Here is a 20,952-nt window from a genome sequence, read left to right on the forward strand (position 1 = left end):
CTTTCAGATGGATTGGTATTTATAATAAATAATGGGAAGTATTTGGGAAAAGTTGGGTAGAAAATAAGAAAATAGCATCATCCAAGAGAGGAAAATTTTCAGGGTTGCCAGCTCAGCACACTATTAGCAAAAGCTTGAAGGAAACCATAAGAGAATTTTTCACAGATGAATCAGCCAGAAATAAACCCAGACTGCCAAATCAGATGTGATTTCTTAGTCAAAGAAGCTGCTCTTCATTCCCTGTAATCCTGATTGGCCTGGTTAGTCATTGAAAGTCAGTGTTTAGCTTGATTTTGCTTATATCTCAGACCGTCATAGAGTCCTTCATTCATTGTGTATCTGATGAGACACTAGTGGGAAGTAAAGGATGTATCCATGCATCTTGGGAGAATGGAGTGTACACACATGAAGTAGCTAAAATTAGAACTAAGCTACATTTAAATTTAGTCAGTAGCAATGAGCTATTGATAATGGTCCTTAGGAGAAAATGAGCCACAGCCAGAATTTTAACCCTAATTTTAATGATTTATTAACACATGGACCAGTAGAGAGGTGGAGGGTAGAATATGGCAGGTAAATGGACAATGGGAATAAATAGTGCAGGTGTGGGGAAGGGGATAGAATTTGCCCAGAAGACACCCCTCAGCCTTGCCTGGCAAGGGTGATTCTATGGCAGTAATTAGAGTGGAAAGGAAGGAAAAAAAATTGTGATCCAGACTTTCCATGAACCCCAAGATGACTGTATCAGCAACTCACCATGTCCATGGGCTTTCTAAGACCTTCAAAGAAAAGGGAAGTAATATTTACTGAGAAATACACTTTGTGCTGGTAAATGCTAAAGGCTTTCCTTCTGTTAGTTCTTGAGCCTGTGAGGGGGTTTTATTATGCCCACATTTGTAGATGAAGAATCTGTCCTGCAGGTGAAGAAATTTATCCTGGCTAATAGGAGACAAAGTCCAGGCTGCCACTGCCCCTTTTTTTCTGGGCTACATTTCTTTATTCCATAACGAGGCTTACTATATTATCTAGATTGGTGCCATCCAGTAAACACATAACATGAGCCATATCACATGTACAGTTTAAAATTTTCTAGTAGCCATGTTCAAAAATAAACAGGTGAAATTAATTTTTTTAAAAGATCTTATTTATTTGAAAGAGAGAATATGAATGAGCAGGGGAGAGGGGCAGAGGGAGAGGGAAAAGCAGGACCCTGGGATCATAACCTGAGCGAAAGGCAGAAGATGATTAACTGACTGAGGCACCCAGTCATCCAGGTGAAAAATTAAATTTCATAATATATTTATCTCCATACACCAAACAGTTTCATGTCCAAACTATGTACATATCATATAACATATTGAAACTATTGAGGTATTTTACATTTTGTGAGCTAAATCTTTGAAATCCAAGTCCATTTTACACTTATAGCACATCTTGATTTGGGCTAGCCACATTTCAAGTTGCTGCGTGTAAATAGTGGCACCAAATTAGCATGGGTCCAAGAAAGGTATTGGGACTCATCCTAAAAAATTGAGGGTAGAGGCTCTGCCTTGAAGTCATTGGGAGGAAATAAGATGGGTCAAGAGAGCAGCTTCTCTTAGGAAAACTATAGAAGAAAGGTACCATACACGAAAAGAAGGACTGCTCTTTAAAAGCAAATAAAAACAGAGCAGAACGTTCAGAGTTGTCGAGTCACTCTGTTGTATACCTGAAACTAATGTAAACACTGCATGTCAACTATACTTAAATAAAAATTTAAAATTAAGAAAGTAAAGGGGGCCCCTGGGTGGCTCAGTCAGTTAAGCATCTGCCTTTGGCTCTGGTCATCTTGGGGTCCTGGGATCGAGTTCCGCATCAGGCTCCCTGCTCAACCTGGGGTCTGCTTCTCCTTTGCCCTCTGCGACTCCCCCTGCTTGTGCTCGCTCTCTCAAATAAACAAAGTCTTATCAAAAAATTTAAAAATTAAAGATTAAAATTAAGAAAGTAAAGATGTAGGGTACCAGTCAGTGGAACATGTGACTCTTGATTTCTGGGTTGTAAGTTCAGGACCTACAATGGATATAGAGATTACATAAAAATAATATCTTAAAAAAAAAAGAAGAAGAAAGAAAGTCATTACCGTATCATGTAAGGCATATTACTGACTGAAGGGCCATTTTTGGAGAGTGGTAAAGTCATACCAGTTTTTATCACCACCACTAGTAACGACCACAGGAAAACTGTGGCATTAGGTGCTAGATACTGAACCATATTTAGTCAGGGGAATGACATGTCTTGGCAAATCTACTAACCATTAAGAATGGAACCACAGCTTTTAATGTATATATGCATGGTGTTGACAAAAGAATCAGTTCTTCCACATGCCTAATGCTTTTTTCAGATGGGAGCTATAATGTCTGCTTGAGGAAATAACCATGAACAAACTACCTTATATGGGAATTTTCACAGGCTGCAGCTCTACCCAGAGCAGATAAATGATAGTTGCAGACTTCTATTGCAGCAAAACAGGAATTATTTTAAAATGTTCTTGGAATTTCCCCTTCATCCTCTTCCTGTGATTGTGCCACCTACTTTGATGTCTATGTTCCACTTAACTTCTGTCACTTCTTTCAGTCTATTCTCACTATACTTGCACTCACTATACTTTCTTTTTCTTTTTTTCTTATCTTGTTTTGGTAGTAAGCTGTGTACTAGGGTCCTGCTCTCTGGTCTCTTACCTGTGGGACTTTAATTCCATTCCTACACCCGAAAAATGAAAAGGATGAATTCAAATCCTTTGCAGTCATTCAGGGTCCCTCACTTTGCAGCTTGGAGCCTCATTTTTACATTAACATTGTTGTGCTACCATCTCCAGAACTCTATTTGTCTTGTAAAACTGAACCTCTTAACTTCACATTTCCCTCCACCCCAAGCCCCAGGCACCCACCATTTTCCTTTCTGTCCCTATGGATTTGGAGATTTCAGATACCTCAGATGAAGTTTAATCATACAGTATTTGGGTCTGTGACTTGCTTTCTTCACTTAGTGTAATGTCCTTAAGGCTTATTCATGTTGGAGGCCTCAGAAGTCTTTTAAGACTGAATAATACTCTATAGTGTGTATGTATCACATTTATCACATTTTGCTTATTCATTTATCAATAGACATGTGTTGCTTCTACCTTTGGGCTATCGTGAACAATGCTGCTGTGAACATGGGTGTACAGGTATCTCTTGGAGTCCCCTGTTTTGAATTATTTTAGATACACTGAGAAATAGAATTGTGGGCCTCCTGGTAACTCTGCTTTTTATTTTTTGAGCATGGCTATACTGTTTTTCATAGTGCACCATTTTATATTCCCATCAACAGTGCAGAAGGTTTCCAATTGTTCCATATCCCCAACATCTGTTATTTCTCCCTTTTTTTGGTTTTTAAGTAGTAGCCATCCTAACTTGTGTGAGGTAGTATCTCATTTTGATTTTGATTTGCATTTCTCTAATCACTAATGATATTGAACATCTTTTCACGTACTTATTGGCCATTTCTGTTCCTTCTTTGAAGAAAAGTCTATTCAAGTCTTTTGCCCATTTAAAAAAAAAAATCTGGTTGGGTTTTTGTTGTGGTTGAATTGTATGAGTTCTTTATAGATTCTGGGTATTTACTCCTTATAAAATACATCATTGCAAATATTTTCTCCCATTCCATGAGTTGCTTTTTTAACTCTTTTGATTGTGTTCTTTGATACATAGAAGTTTTAAATGTTGAGGTAGTCCCAATTCTCTATTTTGACTTTTATTGCCTCTTCCTTTGGTATCCTATCCAAGAAATCATTGCCAAATTCAATGTCGTGAAGCTTTTCCCATATGTTTTCTTCTAGGAGTTTTATTTGATCCATTTGGAGTTAATTTCTGTATATGGAATGAGATAAGAGTTAAACTCCATTCTTTTGTGTGTGGATATATTTCCCATTTGGGGTGTGGGTGGCTCAGTCTGTTGAGCATCTGACTCTTGTTAAGTCATGATATCAAGGCCTGAGGATTGCACATGGCTTGAGAATCTTTACCTTTCCCTCTCCCAACTGCTCCTCCCCCGACTCACAGTCTCTTTCTCTCTCTCTCAGATAAATAAAAGCTGTTAAAAAAAGAAAATAAAAAATTAAATTTTCCCATTTGTTGAAAAGAATCCTTTTCCCATTGAATTGGCTTGACACCCTTGTCCAAAGTCATTTAACCGTATTTGTGAGGGTTTATTTTTAGGCTCTCAGTTCTGTGCCCTTGGTCAGTGTTTCTGTCTTATGGCAGTACCACACTGTTTTGATACTGGAATTTTGTGGTAAGTTTTGAAATCAGAATTGTGAGACCTCCAACTTGGTTTCTTTCAAGATTGATTTGGCTTTTTGGGGTCTTGGAATTTCATATGACTTTAAGGATAGATTTTTCTATTTCTGCAAAAACCTTATTGAGATTTTGATAAGGATTAAAACCTCATTTTTTGGGCGCCTGGGTGGCTCAGTGGGTTAAGCCGCTGCCTTCGGCTCAGGTCATGATCTCAGGGTCCTGGGATCGAGTCCCGCATCGGGCTCTCTGCTCAGCAGGGAGTCTGCTTCCCTCTCTCTCTCTCTCTCTGCCTGCCTCTCTGCCTACTTGTGATCTCTGTCTGTCAAATAAATAAATAAAATCTTTAAAAAAAAAAAAAACCTCATTTTTTAATTCTGTAAAGCAAGAGTGATATTTTTACCCAGTGATTTAATTCAAGGCAAAAGTTTCTGCCTGTAGAAATGTCAGATAAGGCCTGGAGGCTTGGAAATGGCCTTAGGCACCTACGGATGGTAGGAGACAAATGCTGGAATAGCTCCCTTGGAGCAAAGATTAGGAACAAAAAAATGACTTCCTGGCATGTACTTGTAATAATGCCTTAAAACATGCTTAAAGAATCTTGTAGGGGATCGCTCTCTGCTGCAGACACATTAAGAGCTAATCACTCTTTGACTTCGCTGTGACCCAGTAGTAGTATACTAAGTCACGCCTTTTCAGTGACCAATGTTGCTATAGTACTTTATTACCTTTCCCAGTTTGTTCTAATTAATACCCTATTTAATTCATACAGAAAGATTGTGAGGTAAACAAGCATATGCTTTGATTTATAAGCAAAGAAAGTAAAGACTTTGCAGAAAACTTGTGGGTGGCCATATAATAGCTAGAATGACAGAAAAGTCAGACGGAGGCCTCAGGAGCCTGGTACAGCCTTTCTGTGGCACACTGGGGCACCACGGTGGGAGGGCGGGGATGTGATCACTCCTTATAGTGGTGGAGGCTTTATGGGAGCCATCTAGTGTAACCCACTGCCTTCTTTGACTCTCCCTGCCTGTCCTTACGGGCACACAAAAGAGTGCGCTGAGTTGGGGGAACAGTGGTTGGGGAAAGGGATTTATGATAGGAAGGAGATTAATAGTTGGAAGGGGGAAAATGGCTAGAAATGAGGCCAGACAGGCAGGTAAGTACATTGTAAAAGGTTATGTTGTTAGAAGGTGAGGGAAAGACAGTGAAGTGTCTTCCAAACTGAGAAGGCATTTTTTTGAGACCTGAAGAGGAAGCAGGTGACTCCATAGTTTACAGAGTTTTATTCAGGGTAATTTGCTGCCGGCAGTGGGGGTGGTGGCAGGGGCAGCAGTGGTGAGGGGAATCTTGCAGAAGATAAGAAGATGACCAGTGGCTGCTGCACAGTTATTTTCCATAAAGTCCAGACCTTAGTCCACAGATTTTATAGAGCAACGGGACATGCAGAAGGGCACTATAGTGAAATCAGAGGGTCTGTACACACTCCAGAGGGCTTACATGCACCTAATCAACAGCTAACTTTTGATTAAATCTTACAGCACCACCTGTGTATTAGGAATGTTATCTTTGACACAGGCCAAAACAAGCCTCCCCCCATCCTGGCCTTGGCAGGCATTTCTGAGGTATGTATGTTAATCTCCAAGGGACCTGGAACACAGCCCCCAAAGAGGTCATTGATTGAACATGAACATGATAGAGGGCCAAAGATGGGGTCAGTATTGTCAGCACTCCTACAGATGTCTCATGTGTTATGCCAAGGTCTTTGAACTGTATCCCATATAAAATAGACATCTATAGAAATATTTTAAACTGATCCATAGTATGATCAGAGTTGCATTTTTAAAAAATCTTTGCATTGAAAGAAAGGAGAAATATTGATGATAATGGTGATATGTATTTTGTATTTAACATTTATTATGTGTCACTTGTCAACCTTAAAAATAAAATAGGCAGTTATTTTCCTAGCAAAACGAGTTTATTCAGGAATAGCAGAGGAATTGCAATTTGGGACAAGCAAACTATGGCAAACCACAGGTAAGTCCAAAGGGACAAAGGAAGTTTGCTTTTATTAGGTGCTGGGGAAAATTGGGGAAGATTGTTATGAACAAAAGTTCACTGGAAAAGAACAAGAGTTTGTGGCCGGAGGTTTCTGGAGTGGGGAGAGATTGTCCTTTTTCTTAAAAGCCAGAGAGAGAAGATTCCTGTGAGAAAGGTGCCCTTTTTTTGGTCAAGATAAGACTTAACCTTCCTGCGGGGGCGTGGGTGACTCAGTGGCTTGGGTTGTGATCCCGGGGTCCTGGGATCAAGCCACGAGTTGGGCTCTCTGCTTGGCGGGGAGCCTGCTTCCCCCTTTCTCTCTGCCTGCCGCTCTGCTTACTTGTGATCTCTGTCTGTCAAACAACAACAACAACAACAACAAGAAAAACCATCAAAACAACAACAAAAAAAACACTACTTTCTTTCTTGCAGCAAGTTATGCAGACAGTGGCAAGTGGTGCATTGGTGAGAGCTCCCCCTTCAGGTCTTCCCAACTCCATTTCCACTGAGGTTTCCCTTACTCCTTCCATTAACCCATCTGCTTTTCATAGGAACTGTATAGAGTATGGTTATAACCACCCCTTACTAGAAAGAAAAAAAAAAAAACTAGTAAGAACCAAAACTGGGATCTGAATTCAAGGCTGGCTGACTCTGAACCCAGCCTCTTATAGAAGGGAGCGTGAGGATGGGGAACATCAGTTGGGTATGCAGTATGGTATGGGGAGGGTGTTGGGCTCATAAATGTCAATGAAGAGAAAAATGGAGATGACATTTCATATATTAAGTGTACTGGTTTTAGTGACTTTGTTGGTGAGAGGGAAGTTGCTGAGAAAGACTTTTGAGATTTTTAGCTTGGCAGCCAGATGACCAAGAATGCCTTTGATCAAGATAAAGGACGTAGTGGGCGCTGCTGTACTAGATTCAGTTTCCCCACTCCCCCACAGGTGATAAATAGAACATAATGAAATCATGCCATTTGTCTAATTTACCGTATCAGTAGTGCATGTATGCAATTATTTTTATGCAATGACATGTTTCTATCTAGTTAAGATTCCCTGTGATAGAAATTTTAGGTTTCTTTCTCTTAACCTAAATATTCAGAAAAAAGACAGACCTTCATTTCTCATAAAATTTGCTATTAAAGGTACTAAATTCCAAAGTACAAAATTAAGTGAAACTTAATACTAGGGCTAGTTCTTTTTTTTTTTTTTTTTTTTTTAAGAATTTATTTATTTATTTGACAGAGAAATCACAAGTAGATGGAGAGGCAGGCAGAGAGAAAGAGAGAGGAAAGCAGGCTCCCTGCCGAGCAGAGAGCCCAATGCGGGACTCCATCCCAGGACCCCAAGATCATGACCCGAGCCGAAGGCAGCGGCTTAATCCACTGAGCCACCCAGGCGCCCCTAGGGCTAGTTCTTTTTACTGTGTTCTTTTTGCTAATTTACTTCTAGGTTTTGAAGTATGTGTCTAGGTCTTCATTTACCTCTTCAGGGAATTGCATCTGAAAGCTAGCCCTTTGTATCTGTTTTTGCTAGTCTTGACTATTTAACCTTACTGTCTCTAATGTGTCTTATGTTGATCCTTTTCTCTTAAACAGTTTATATCCAATAACTCTCATTATCATCTTCTTTTTGAGCGTGCTTCCTAGCAAAGTATTTTTAAAAATTTTATTTATTTATTTGACGGAGGGAGAGATAGTGAGAGAGGAAATACAAGCAGGGGGAGTGGGAGAGGAAGAAGCAGGCTTCCCTCTGAGCAGGGAGGGAAGGCTCAATCCCATGACTTGAGCCAAGGGCAGCTACTTAACGACTGAACTATCCAGGTACCCCACAAATTTTTTTTTTAATTTTTATTTTTCTACCTTTATTGAGATATAAATGCCTCTAGTTCTATTTTCAATTTTTTGAGGAATTTCCATACTGTTTTGCACAGTGGCTGCACCAGTTTACATTCCCACCAACAGTGCACGGGGGTTTCCTTTTCTCTCCACATTCTTGCTGACACTTAACTCACCTTTTTGATAATAACTGTTCCAGCAGGTATGAGGTGATATTTCCTTGTGGTTTTGATTTGCATTTCCATAGTGCTTGGTGATGCTGAGCACTTTTTCATGAACTTGTTGGCCGTTTATATGTCTTTAGGCAATCTCTTCGTGGCCTCTGCCCATTTTTTAGTCAGGTTGTTTGTGTTTTGGCTATTGAAGTGTATGAATTCCTCATATATTTTAGAATATTAATCCCTGTTGGATACATGGTTTGAAAATATTTTTTTCCAGTGTTAGGTTGTCTTTTCATTTTTTCTTTTTTAAAATATTTTATTTATTTATTTGACAGAGATCACAAGTAGACAGAAAGGGAGGCAGAGAGAGAGAGAGGGAAGCAGGCTCCCTGCTGAGCAGAGAGCCCTATGTGGGACTCGATCCCAGGACCCTGAGATGATGACCTGAGCTGAAGGCAGCGGCTTAACCCACTGAGCCACCCAGGCACCCTGCCTTTTCATTTTGTTGATTGCTTCTTATACTGTGCAGAAGCGTTTTAGTTTGACGTAGTCCCGCTTACTGATTTTTGGCTTTTGTCACTTGTGCTATTGCTATGTTATCCAAAAAATCACTATGAAGACTGATGTCAAGTTACTTTTCCTCCAGGAGTTTTATAGTTTCAGGTCTTACATGTAAGTCCTTAATCCATTTCAAGTAAGTGGTGTAAGATATGGGTCCAGTGTTACTCTTTTGTACCAGCATAATGTTTTATGTCTTCTGTTTTATTAAATATTACTTTGAAGTGGTAAGGTATTTTTAGTAATCATTATATAGTAAGTGGTGGCTATTCAGGCTTTCATATATGGATGACATTCATTTGATACTGTACCTGAGAATAAACAGTGCCTCTTTTAAACCTACTTTCATTTTCTGAAAAGTGTGAGCATGTAATATCTTTAGGAGCCACATGATGGCAGAAACAGTGTTTTGAAACTTGTGGACTTAACAGACATGCTCTGAGTGTCTGTTCTGTATCTTCATCCTTCTTTTTTTATTAAAAAAAAAAAAAGGACAAAAAGAAGAAAGTATAGAATTTAGTAGAATTTAGTCAAATATCTGTATCTTAAGAAAACATTACAAATAGAGTTAAAATTTCTTGGTACACTTTCCTGTTCCAGTTATCCCCTACATCTACTTTCCCTCCGTTAGGAAACTCTTTTCCTAAATTTGTATTACTTCTCTATATATCTTTCTATTTTCATTACACATTTATGTATTCTTAACAGTGCATGAGATTGTTTCTTTTATTTTAGATTTTATATAGTGTATACTATTTGTGTTACTATGAAACTTTGGGTTTTCACTTAACATTTTTTAGATTTATGTAGTTCTAGTGAATGAATGACTTTTCTTGTGTTCCATTGAAGAGATCACAATTTTTTACATCTTTTTTTCTTAAGGATAGACATTTAGAGAGACAGTAGGAGTAGAGTGATTATAGACTGGGGAGCTGGGGACCTAGTATACCCTTTCGGATCCCATTGCTGTCATTTATTAAGTACAGAGCTTGGTTTCTACTTCTGCAAAATAGGGGTAGCACTTGTTTCACAGGGTGTTGTAACCATTAAATGAAACAGTATATAGAGCATTAACACCACAAGTATTATTATTATCACCACAATAAGATAACAGTAATGTAGAACGAGCATTATTTTGTGCCATTTATTAAATTCTGTTGAAACTGGAAGTAATCTGAAAGAAGAGGGAGAATAGTGAAAATGTGGACTTGTAGACGGTTGAGGTGGCTTCTGTCAGATGACTTCTGCTTTCTCTAAAGTAAGTGAGGTTATCCACAAGAGTGATGGGAAAAGAGGGTGGGTGGATGATTTGAGAGTGCTGAGGGTTTGAAGTGGCCTTGTTGGGCCATGATCTGGCTGTGCTTGCAAAAGAATTTCCTGTTTAGGTGTATATGCTTTTCTTGTTTGTTTTGTTTTTTTCTCAGCAACTTTTCACCTGACAAATCCCGAAAGCTCAGCCACCACTCTGGAGTTTCTCTTTCCCTCCTTCCGTGGCACATTTTGCTACCTAGATTGTATTCTACAGCCGGATGTCTCCAGGCCTGTAACCCTCTCCACCCTGGATCCAAACCATTTATTCCCTTTTATTACATTTCACATAAATTTCCTGGCCTGGCATTGACAGATCTTTAAAATATGGCTCTGACTGCCTTGATGCCTTATCTCCCACATCCTTCTGCTCCTCTGTGTTTCCACAGAATGAGGTTACCCACTTTTCTCTGAGTCAGCTCTCCCATTTTTCTGTGCCTTTGTTCTAGTTCTTTTTTCTCTACCTAGAATATTATCTTTTCCTCTCTTCCTTTGTGCTTCTTTTGAAATTTAACATGTCCTTTACTGTATTTTGTGTGATGGAGTTATTTAAACATCCCTCAGATGTAAAATCGTCAGATGCCTCATTACAGAAAGCACCCAGTAAACCCAGGAAGCCTGCCCCAGACTTTCTATTGTCTAGTCATTGCATTTGGGGACTGCATACTGCTGTACTATGTACTATGTTCTGACATCAAGGTAGTCATGCTTGCTTTCATTCTCATTGGTTGAATTTTGTTTTAAGATAGATTAATTCTATTATGAAAATTTTCTAATATAAAATTGGAGGAAATGACTCTCCATATACTCATTATCCTGATTTACTTACTGTATTACCATATTTGCTTCATATATTCTTGTTGTCTCTCTCTTTAAATTGAGATATAATTGACATACAGGTGTACAACATAATGATTTGATATATTTTTTTAAGATTTTATTTATTTATTTGACAGAGAGAGATCACAAGTAGACAGAGAGGCAGGCAGAGAGAGAGAGAGAGGGAAGCAGGCTCCCTGCTGAGCAGAGAGCCCGATGCGGGACTTGATCCCCGGACCCTGAGATCATGACCTGAGCCGAAGGCAGCGGCTTAACCCACTGAACCACCCAGGCGCCCTGATTTGATATTTCTGTATTGTGAAATGATTATCACAGTAAGTCTAAACATCTGTTATGATAGTTACAAAATTTTTTTTTAGTAATGAGGACATTCAAGATTTATTTTTAGCAACTTTCAGATACACAGTACAGTATTTTGAACCATAGTCACTGCACTGTATATCTCCATGACTTGTTTTATGACGGGAAGTTTACATTTTTACCACCTTCATTAATTTTGCCTACCCCTCTAACTCCTACCTCTGACAGCTCACAATCTGTTCTCTGTCTCTCCGAGTCTTTTTTTTTTTTTTTTTTTAGACTCCACATAAAAATGAGATATAATAACCACACAGTGGTTGTCTTTCTCTGACTTACTTCACTTAGCATAATGCCCTCAAGGTCCTTCCATGTTGCTGCAAATGGCAAAATTTCATTCGTTTTGTGCCTGAGTAATAGTCCACTGTGTAATACTCCATTTGTGGATGCATGCATACGTACATGTATGTGTGTGTGTTTATATATACACATACATATATATCACATTTTTTAAAAAGAGTTTTTCTATTGATTTCAGAGGGAGAGAGAGCAGAGGAAGGGGCAGAGGGAGAGAGAGAGGCAGACTCGCTGTTGAGCAGGGAGCCTCGAGGAGGCAGGCTCGATCTCAAGACCCTGGAATCACGACCCAAGCTGAAGGCAGATGCTTAACTGACTGAACCACCTAGGCACCCCTATATGTCACATTTTCTTTATCCATTCTTTCATCAGTGAACACTTATTGTAAATAATGGTGCAGTGAACATGGGGGTGCAATATATTCTCAAGTTAGTGTTTGTATTTCTTTCAGATAAGTACCCAGAAGTGGAAATGCTAGATCATATGGTATTTGTCTTTAATTTTTTGAGGAATTTCCATATTTTTTTTCCACAGTGACTGTGCACCAGCTTACGTCCCCACCAACAGCGCACAAGGGTTCCCTTTTCTTGGCATCCTCGCCAGCACTTGTTACGTCTTGTCTTGTTAATAGCCATTCTAAGTCGTGTGATGTAATATTTCACTGTGGTTTTGATTTTCATTTCCCTTATGATGAGTGATATTAAGCACTCTTGGACCAACCATATGTCTTCTTTGCAAAAATGTCTAGGTCCTCCACCTGTTTTTTAATCGATTGTGTTTTTTGTTTGTTTGTTTGTTTGTTTGCTGTTTAGTTGTATGAGTTCTTTGTATATTTTGGATATTAACTTCATCATATAATATATGGTTTCCAAATATTTTCTCCCATTTGGTAGGTTGCCCTATCATTTTGTTGATGGTTTTCTTTGCTGTACAGAAGCTTTTTAGTTTGATGTAGTCCCACGTGTTTATTTTTGCTTCCCATGCCTTTGCCTTTGGTTTCAAATTAAAAAAAAAAAAACCTCATTGTGAAGATGATGTGAGAGAGCTTACTGCCTATGTATACTTCTAAGAGTTTCGTGGTCTTGGGTCTATGTTTAAGTCTTTTTTTTTTTTTTTTTTAAGATTTTTATTTATTTGACAGACACAGCGAGAGAGGGAATACAAGAAGGGGGACTAGGAGAGGGAGAAGCAGGCTTCCCGCTGAGCAGGGAGCCCAGTGCGGGGCTCTATCCCGGGACCCTGGGATCATGACCTGAGCTGAAGGCAGATGCTTAATGATTGAGCCACCCAGACATCCCTAAGTCTTTAATCCATCTTAGTTAGTGCTTGTGTATGGTTTAAGAGAGTGTTCAAGTGCCATTCTTTGCATGTAACTGTTCAGTTTTCCCAGCACCATTTATAAAGGAGACTCTTCTTTCTCCATTGTATGTTCTTGGCTCCTTTGTTAAAAATTAACTGACCATAGGGGCACCTGGGTGGCTCAGTCAGTTAAGCGTCTGCCTTCAGCTCAGGTCATGATCCCAGCATCTTGGGATTGAGTCCCACATTGGGCTTCTTGCTCAGGGGGGAGTCGGCTTCTCCCTTCCTCTCTGCCCCTTTATCTACTCATGCTCTCTGTCTTGCTGTCTCTCAAATAAATAAATAAAATCTTTTAAAAAGTTAATTAATTAACCATAAATTCACGGGTTTATTTCCGGGCTTTCGTTCTGTTCCATTGAACTATGTGTGTGTTTTATGCCAATACCATACTGTTTTGATTACTGTAGCTTTGTAATATAGTTTGAAATCAGCTTTATTCTTTCTCAAGATTGTTTTGGCTATTGGGACCTTTTTTTCCTCTCTTAATTTACTGAAGTATCTAAAAGCAAATCCCAGACATTAGGTCATTTCATCCCATTGTACTTCAGAAGTATTCTCTGATAATGTGGACATTTTCTTATATAAACACATTATTATCACATCTAACCAAATGAGTGATGATTCCTTGGCATCATTCAATACCCAGTCCCTGATAAAAATTTTTGCCTATCTTTTTTTTTTTAATAAAGATTTTATTTATTTGACAGAGAGAGAGAGAAATCACAAGTAGGCAGAGAGGCAGGCAGAGAGAGAGAGAGAGAGAGAGAGAGGAGTGGAAGCAGGCTCCCCACGGAGCAGAGAGCCCGATGCGGGGCTCGATCCCAGGACCCCAGGATCATGACCTGAGCCAAAGGCAGAGGCTTTAACCCACTGAGCCACCCAGGTGCCCCAATTTTTTGCCTATCCTAAGAATATTCCTTTGCACTTGGCCTGTATGAACCAGGATCTAAACAAAGGCCATACTTTAATAATACATTTGATTGTTACGTCTCTTAAATCTCTTTCAATTTGTCTCTCCTGTAATTACTTTTTGGAGGTACGAGCTCTCTTGTCATGTTGAATTATAGTTTTGAATCTTTCAAATAAACTTTTGTTTTGGAATAATGTTAGATTTATGAGAAAGTTGCAAAGATAGTTCAGAGCATCCTTCTATTCCCCTCACCCTGTTTCCTCTTTTGTTAACATCTTACATTACCTTAATAGCATCCAGACTAGGATACTACATTGCATTTAGCCTTGGTTGAATTTTAAAATAATTTCTGATCATAAGGTGTCTTCTGTTGAGAAAAATAGCCCTTTTCTGGCTAGGAGGCAGTACCCTGTAATGGTTAAAAGCGTGATTAAAACCAAGTATAAGGTTTCAAATTCTTAATCACATAAAAACTGTGTGATCTTAGATTACTTGTACTGCTATGTCAGTTTCATCATCTTTAAAATGGAAATAATAATATTACTTTATTTGACCATTGCAGAAAGTAAATTTGATAAATGCATGCAGAGTGCTCAAAGAGTTCCTAGCACTCAAAGAGTTCCTGGCACATGGAAAGAATTCAGTAAACATAGCTCTTGACAAAGGTAGTATTTCCTAAATCATAGTGAATGTCAACGAAGACTCTGGCTCCCATGGCAAGGGGTGAGGGACCATTTGCTTAGAATGAGTTCCTTTGCTTTGGTTCTGTGACAGGGATCTCATTCAGTTTTAAGTATTTCACCTCTCTCTTAAGAATTTTTATTCAGTAAAACATATTTCTCTAGTATGTGTAGATCAATCAAATATGGGTTTCAGGAGTTAATTTTTTTACCTTGACAAGGATTTCTTAAGATCATGATCAGGGAATGAAACTGCATACTTTTTTTCCCCTCGATTAGTCTCACATAGTGGTTAGTTTGTGTTTTAGAATCACCTCCTTTATTAAGTGGCTGTTTATATGGCTTAAACTGTAACATTTGTTTGTGGTGTAAAGTGCTCTTAGAGGAATTGAAATGGGTTTGGTCACATTCTCAGTGCCTCTTCCTGCACCCACACCCTCCTAACATTTCTGTTTTGTCTCGGTTGCTTCCAGAGCCTCCCGTGTTGCTGCGTAACAGTGTGCATGGTTTCGGCAGAGTTGTTCTGATAGAGGAAACCTGTTTTCATTACAATCTTTGCCCTTTTTTTCCAGAACTCTTGGAAACATTGAGTCATCACATAAACTCTGCAAGGAAAAATAAGGCAGCATTGGTAACTTTGAACTGCAGAACTGTAAAAAATCCCAGAATTCAGTTAAATAGAAGATTACCAATTTGACTCCTTTCTTTCATTGGCCTTTGCTTCCAGACTGGTAGGAAAAAATTAGCCAAGGAGGAAAATGTGTATTAGTGGGGTTTGTACAGGGGTATACCACAGGTCTCCTTCCAAACCCTTAGACTGCACATTCACGATATTCATCTAGAGCATAACTAGACAACTTTTCATTTTCAGGGACAGAAAGTGTGGGCTTGCTGTGGTGAGCTTGGCGGTCTCTCCTCTGTGTTTACAGTCTGGGACTTGTCCTCAGGGTTTCTGTGCCTGTCATTGTTCCAGAAGCTTCTTGGGTTAGGTTTGTCAATGTTGAGAGGCAGTTCTAATTCAGAGTAGACCTTTTGTTTTTCTGTGTGGGGAGTGTTTGGGGTCCCAGAGACAGTGCAGTCAATGGCTAAAACAGGAACATCTGAATCAGGTAGACCTGACTTGGAATCCATACTATCTCCCTTACTGCTTATGCTGTTTGGTCAAGACATTTAACTGTTTTAGCACTTAGTTACTTCACCTGCAAGATGGGAAAAATAATGATACACACCTCATAGGATGGAGAAAAAAATTGAATTAGATGGCATGCGTAGTATGCTTGGTAGGCACTCAGAACCCTGCTGTTGTTAATAGTGACCAACTGTATTAGAGAGTCAGGAGACTTTGAACTTTGTAGTCAGGGAGGTGAACATTTTTGTGTCCCAGCTTTTTCTTTTGTAAACACTCTTTAAAAACTATTTTATTAGATTCAGAGTAGGTTTAAAATGCCTGCCAGTGGACAAGTTTGAAGGAACATGAAGTACAGCTTATGCTGTATTTCACCAGGTCGGTGTGGTTGCTACGTCACTAACAGAATGTGGGGAAATGTTAACAGCTTCAGTGCTTACTGCCTCTCCTGCGGCTAGTCTATAGCCCCTGCATCTCTATTATCTCCAAAATTCCTCTCATACCACTGTAGCTCTGGCTGTTATTTGTTTTTCCTGGACTGCCTCCATGCTCATACCCACTTGCCCCTTAAAATCCACCCTCCCCAGATGCCACTGTGAGAAGAATCTTTGTGGAACAAATTTGATCGTGTCAGTCTCTTGTTTAACAGTACAGTGGTTTCCCGTTCTAAGGTTAAAAAATGCGAGGCTCTTTGAAACGTGCCACTGCCTGTCTCTCATCTCACCTGCCAGTGCTTCCCTTTAGCCACACAGTCGGATTTCCTTTCCTCCTGCCCCCTGGGTCTTTGTACCAACTGGCCCTGCTTCCACAAATGCTCCTTGCACCCTTTAGCCTTTAGTGACTTCTCATCTTTTGGGCTTTTGGGGTATCAGATCTAATGTTTCTGTTTCAGGAAACTTTCCTTGCCATCCCTTCTCTGCTCCTTGTTGTAGGCATTCTCATGGCAGCCTGTTCTATCATTTGACGTGTTTTTAAATATATTTGTGTGATTACATGGTTAGTACTAGTACCACCGGTAGACTGCCAGCTCCTCAAGGACACTGGGTCCCTAGTGCTTAGAGCAGAACTTGCCACATGTTAGGTGCTCGCTGAACACGTATGAATGTAATGACTGGCATGGGGAGGTCACAGCACACTCTTCTGTACCCTATCAGGCCTATGTAATGTTGTCTGTCCCCCTTCCCTTTCTCATGAGAACCTCATCTGGCCCCTCATACTTGGGCAAGGAGACCCTCTGCACGACTTTCCATTTTCCTCATACCATCTTGAAAACTGTGGTCCTGCCATAGAAGGTCCACTGCTCTGCCAATCTCATTGTCCCTTTGACATATCTGTCAGTCACATGGGAGGATGTTTCCTCCACCTGGAGTGCCCTCCACTTCCCTCTCCCCAGATCCTTTCCTGTACAGTGCCCACTCAAATCCAGCCTGCTTTAGGGGATGCATCAGTATTTGATTACATATACTGACATTGATGAGGTATCATTTCTTCCTGATTTGATTACAAATCCCTTGGAATATGGAATAGTATTCTTCATTTAATTTTTTGTTTTCTTATTTTAAGCATTTTAAATTTTGATTCCTTATTACAGAACTATATTTGTCTATTTTGAAAAACTTAGAAAATAACAGATAATCCATAAGAAAAAATAATTTTGAATCTTCTTAAATCCTACCCACCAGAGATATTTTGGTGTATACTCTTCCAGATGTATTTGTGGATGTGTGGATGTGCACACATACATGGTGTATACATATATGATCTTTTCATATAAAATGGAAACAGTGTACAGTGTCCTGTAACCTTTGTTTCACACAGCACTATATCATGAATACCTTTTTGTGCCAAATAATTGCCACCAATCACTCTAGAATATAAAACTATACAGGAAATATTGTCCTTATTAAAATAATTATATCTTTAGAGCTTTCTTAAAAATCCTGTTTTCTGAGTTAGGGAGAGAAAAATAACAGTAAGTGAAGGGATGATGCTGACATTAGAAATGAGGTAACAAAATTTTTTTTTTTTATATTGTTGCTTTTAAGGTGAGGCCTCATACAGAACCTGGAAATATTTTGAGAACTTGGTGAAAATAGTTTTGCTTTTGACTACCTGTAGTAATGAGTCCTATAGGGCAGGTATTGTGGTTTAGTTTTTAAGACACACCTCTGAAATTCCAGGGCAGGGAGCAGAACCATGTTTGTTCTTCCGGATCTTCAGAAGACCACAGTTGCTGGCTTGTGACTTTGCCTGCCTTAGAATGTGGAAATGACTGTTTCTTTCGTCCTCTTACACACAATTGCTTCACCTATTGTGTTTTTCCAAATGAGGGTTTAGTTTAGAGATATGCTCCACAGATATCAATGCCCTATGAGGTAGACAGGTAGAAAGAGTAGGAAAAAAATAGCAATGTTATAAAATCTTATATCAAAATACATGTAAGTTGAATTATGTGAAAATCTGGATAATCAGGAAAGCTCTCTTTTATTGAAATATTACCAGTAGAATTTCTTTTTAAAACATGTGGTATTTATATCCTTGTTAGATCTTATCTTTGGAGCAGCTCTTTTGACCCAAAGAGAAAGTGAAGAGGAGAGCAACAATCAAGAAAAGTTAAGAGATGCTTAGTATCTTTCTTCTCTGTTCCTGCCTCTACACTCTGAGGACCTGGCATGTGTTAGGCTCCAGGCAATGTTTGTTGAAGAGCTGATGTATAAACCCTGGTCTTGTGTTCCTGATTTACTCAGGAATGGGATTTCTCACTAACACAGTGATTTAGGGGTAAAGTGTGTTGCCAGAGCTTCATCAAGATTGGCACGGTCCTCTCTTAAAATCAAGTCATGTTAATTTAGGGAAAAGATCACTGATATCTATTTGGTTGATTCTGTCTCTAAATGGAAAAATTGAGGGCTTTGATAGTTAAATGACTTCCTGTACTTATTTGCCAACCAAAGCAAGCAAGCTACCAAATGTGGAATGTCTTCTGGTTTCCTTCTTGTATTCTTATACCAGCTTCCCCTGTACTTAGTCCTTTAAAAATGTGGTTGGGATAGGTTACTTGAAATTTTATTCCAAATTCCTTTGAAATCTGCTAGGAAAACTTGCCATATTTTGACAGCAGCATCTAAAAACGATTTTTTTACAGATTTAATTTATTTATTTGAGAGAGAGCATGCGAGTGAGAAGGGTCAGAGGAAGAAGCAGACTCCCTGCTGAACAGGGAGCTCTGTGCGGGACTTAATCCTGGGACTCCATCCTGGGACTCAGTCCTTGGACTTCGGGATCATGACCTGAGCCAAAGGCAGTTGCTTAACCGGCGGAGCCATATAGGCGCCCCCAGATGACTCTTAATTGCCTCCTTTTTTTGCTGCATCCAGTTGAACAGTTGAATCAAAAAATTACCCAAGCAGCACAAACAGACTGATGGGCCTTAAAATCGTGTCCATTGACCATCATAATGGTGTGGTAAACTGGTCCTGCTCCCCCTGTTGATGTAGTATACCCAGGATCATCTTATGATGTCCAGGGAACTCCTAAAGGAATTCTACCTTGTCTTCGGCCTCCACAGCTGTGGAGATGCTGCAGACACACTGTGTCACTGCACTGAAAACATTCTTTAATTGTCTAACAAAGTACTACAGATGACCTCAGGCTGCTAGTTGTGAGAGAAACTTCAATCTGTCTCTGACTCAGAATGATTCAGTGAGCTTCCCACGAGCTTCTCGTGTTAGGTTAGCCTGTCCACTTGGTGTGTTCATCTTGAGTGAGTTACAGAAAAGCTGATTAAAGAAAAAATTCAGAGGGACTTGTAGACAGTTGCAGTATCACCTACTTATGAATGGGATCGTGTTTTGGGGTGATTTTTTTTTTTTTTTTTTCAGATTCTGGGATGGTTTTTTTGTAAAAGTTGATTCTGCCTTCTCATATTCTTTGCTCTGATTAATCTGAACTTGGCATATAAGAGTTTGAACTCTTCTGCCTCAGATTTGTTTTCAACCCTGGGTCCGTCCTTCCTGTTGATAGCCCAGAACACTCTTGGAAGGTCTCATTTAGGGAGATAATATGGCTGATAAGCAACTGTTTGGGAGAGGAAGGTGTTAGACATATTGAGAAAGGAGGATATTCTTGCTTGACTTGAGAAAGTTTGCTTTCCCCTGTAAATGACTATTCATAAGATAAAATTAAAACTAAAACTGAAAAAGGATTCGTTTCCATTAAGTTCAAAGTTATTGCAAAATATAAAATTCTTCTTCTATAGTATGTCACACAAGGAAGTAAATGGCCTGGAAATGTACAGCTGTTTAACCACTTTACAGGCTCTCTTAGTAGCTAGTACAAAAGGTACTGCTAATGAGGCCCAACTAACTCTAACTCTGCCACAGAAGCCAGTTTGCCATGGTCTTATTTCTTTGTTGGAGGAAGATTGACAGTTCAGTAACACTAATGATCAATTTTAGAGGTTTGATTTTTTTTTTTAAGATTTTATTTATTTATTTGACAGAACACAAGTAGGCAGAGAGGCAGGCGGAGAGAGGGGGAAGCAGGCTCCCCACTGAGCAGAAAACCCTATGCAGAACTCGATCCCCAGACCCTGAGGACATGACCTGAGCCAAAGACAGGCTTTAACCCACTGAGCCACCCAGGCACCCCTAGAGGTTTGATGTTTAACTAGATTTCTTTGCCCTCTCATGCCTGAAGGAATACTTGGACCAAGTTCACTAAAAACTGGACTATGTCATAAGCGTACACTTATCATGAACACTGAGTCATGTATAGAATTGTGGAGTCATTATATTGTACACTCAAAACTAATTATACTTCAACTTAAAAAAAACTGGACTGTGTCAGGTATATGTAAAAATCTAGGCTAATTTTTTAAAATTTTTATCCCAAACAAAGTATTTATATAGTGGGAGGTACTATTCAACTCTACAAATATGAAAAACTTCTGAGTTTCTACAGTCTCACCAACAAAGTAAATTTTTGCAAAAACATGGGATAGATGTGCCTTTTAACAGTCTCATTTAGGGGATGACTGGGTGGCTCAGTTGTTTGAGCACCTGCCTTCAGCTCAGGTCGTGATCCTGGGGTCCTTGTTTCGGGCTCCCTGCTCAGCTGGGAGCCAGCTTCTCCCTCTCCCTCTGCCTGTCCACACTGCTCATGCAC

The 20,952-nt window shown here is 39.4% G+C and overlaps 1 protein-coding gene across 4 annotated transcripts in view; it reads left to right on the forward strand.

The window, feature by feature from the left end:
* The window catches only part of LIMS1 (LIM zinc finger domain containing 1), a 143,812-nt gene that overhangs the window by 59,257 nt on the left and 63,603 nt on the right, over nt 1–20,952 (forward strand). Inside the window, exon 2 of one of the 4 annotated variants that reach the window (XM_082744254.1) lies at nt 5,855–5,938. The exons of the other annotated variants lie outside the window; for them this stretch is intronic. Coding sequence (XP_082600380.1) covers nt 5,874–5,938 — 65 coding nt within the window. The 5' untranslated portion in view covers nt 5,855–5,873. The remainder of the gene's footprint in view (nt 1–5,854; nt 5,939–20,952) is intronic. 4 annotated transcript variants of the gene reach the window in all.

This window comes from Mustela nivalis (assembly GCF_964662115.1).
Source record: "Mustela nivalis genome assembly, chromosome: 8".
NCBI lineage: Eukaryota > Metazoa > Chordata > Mammalia > Carnivora > Mustelidae > Mustela > Mustela nivalis.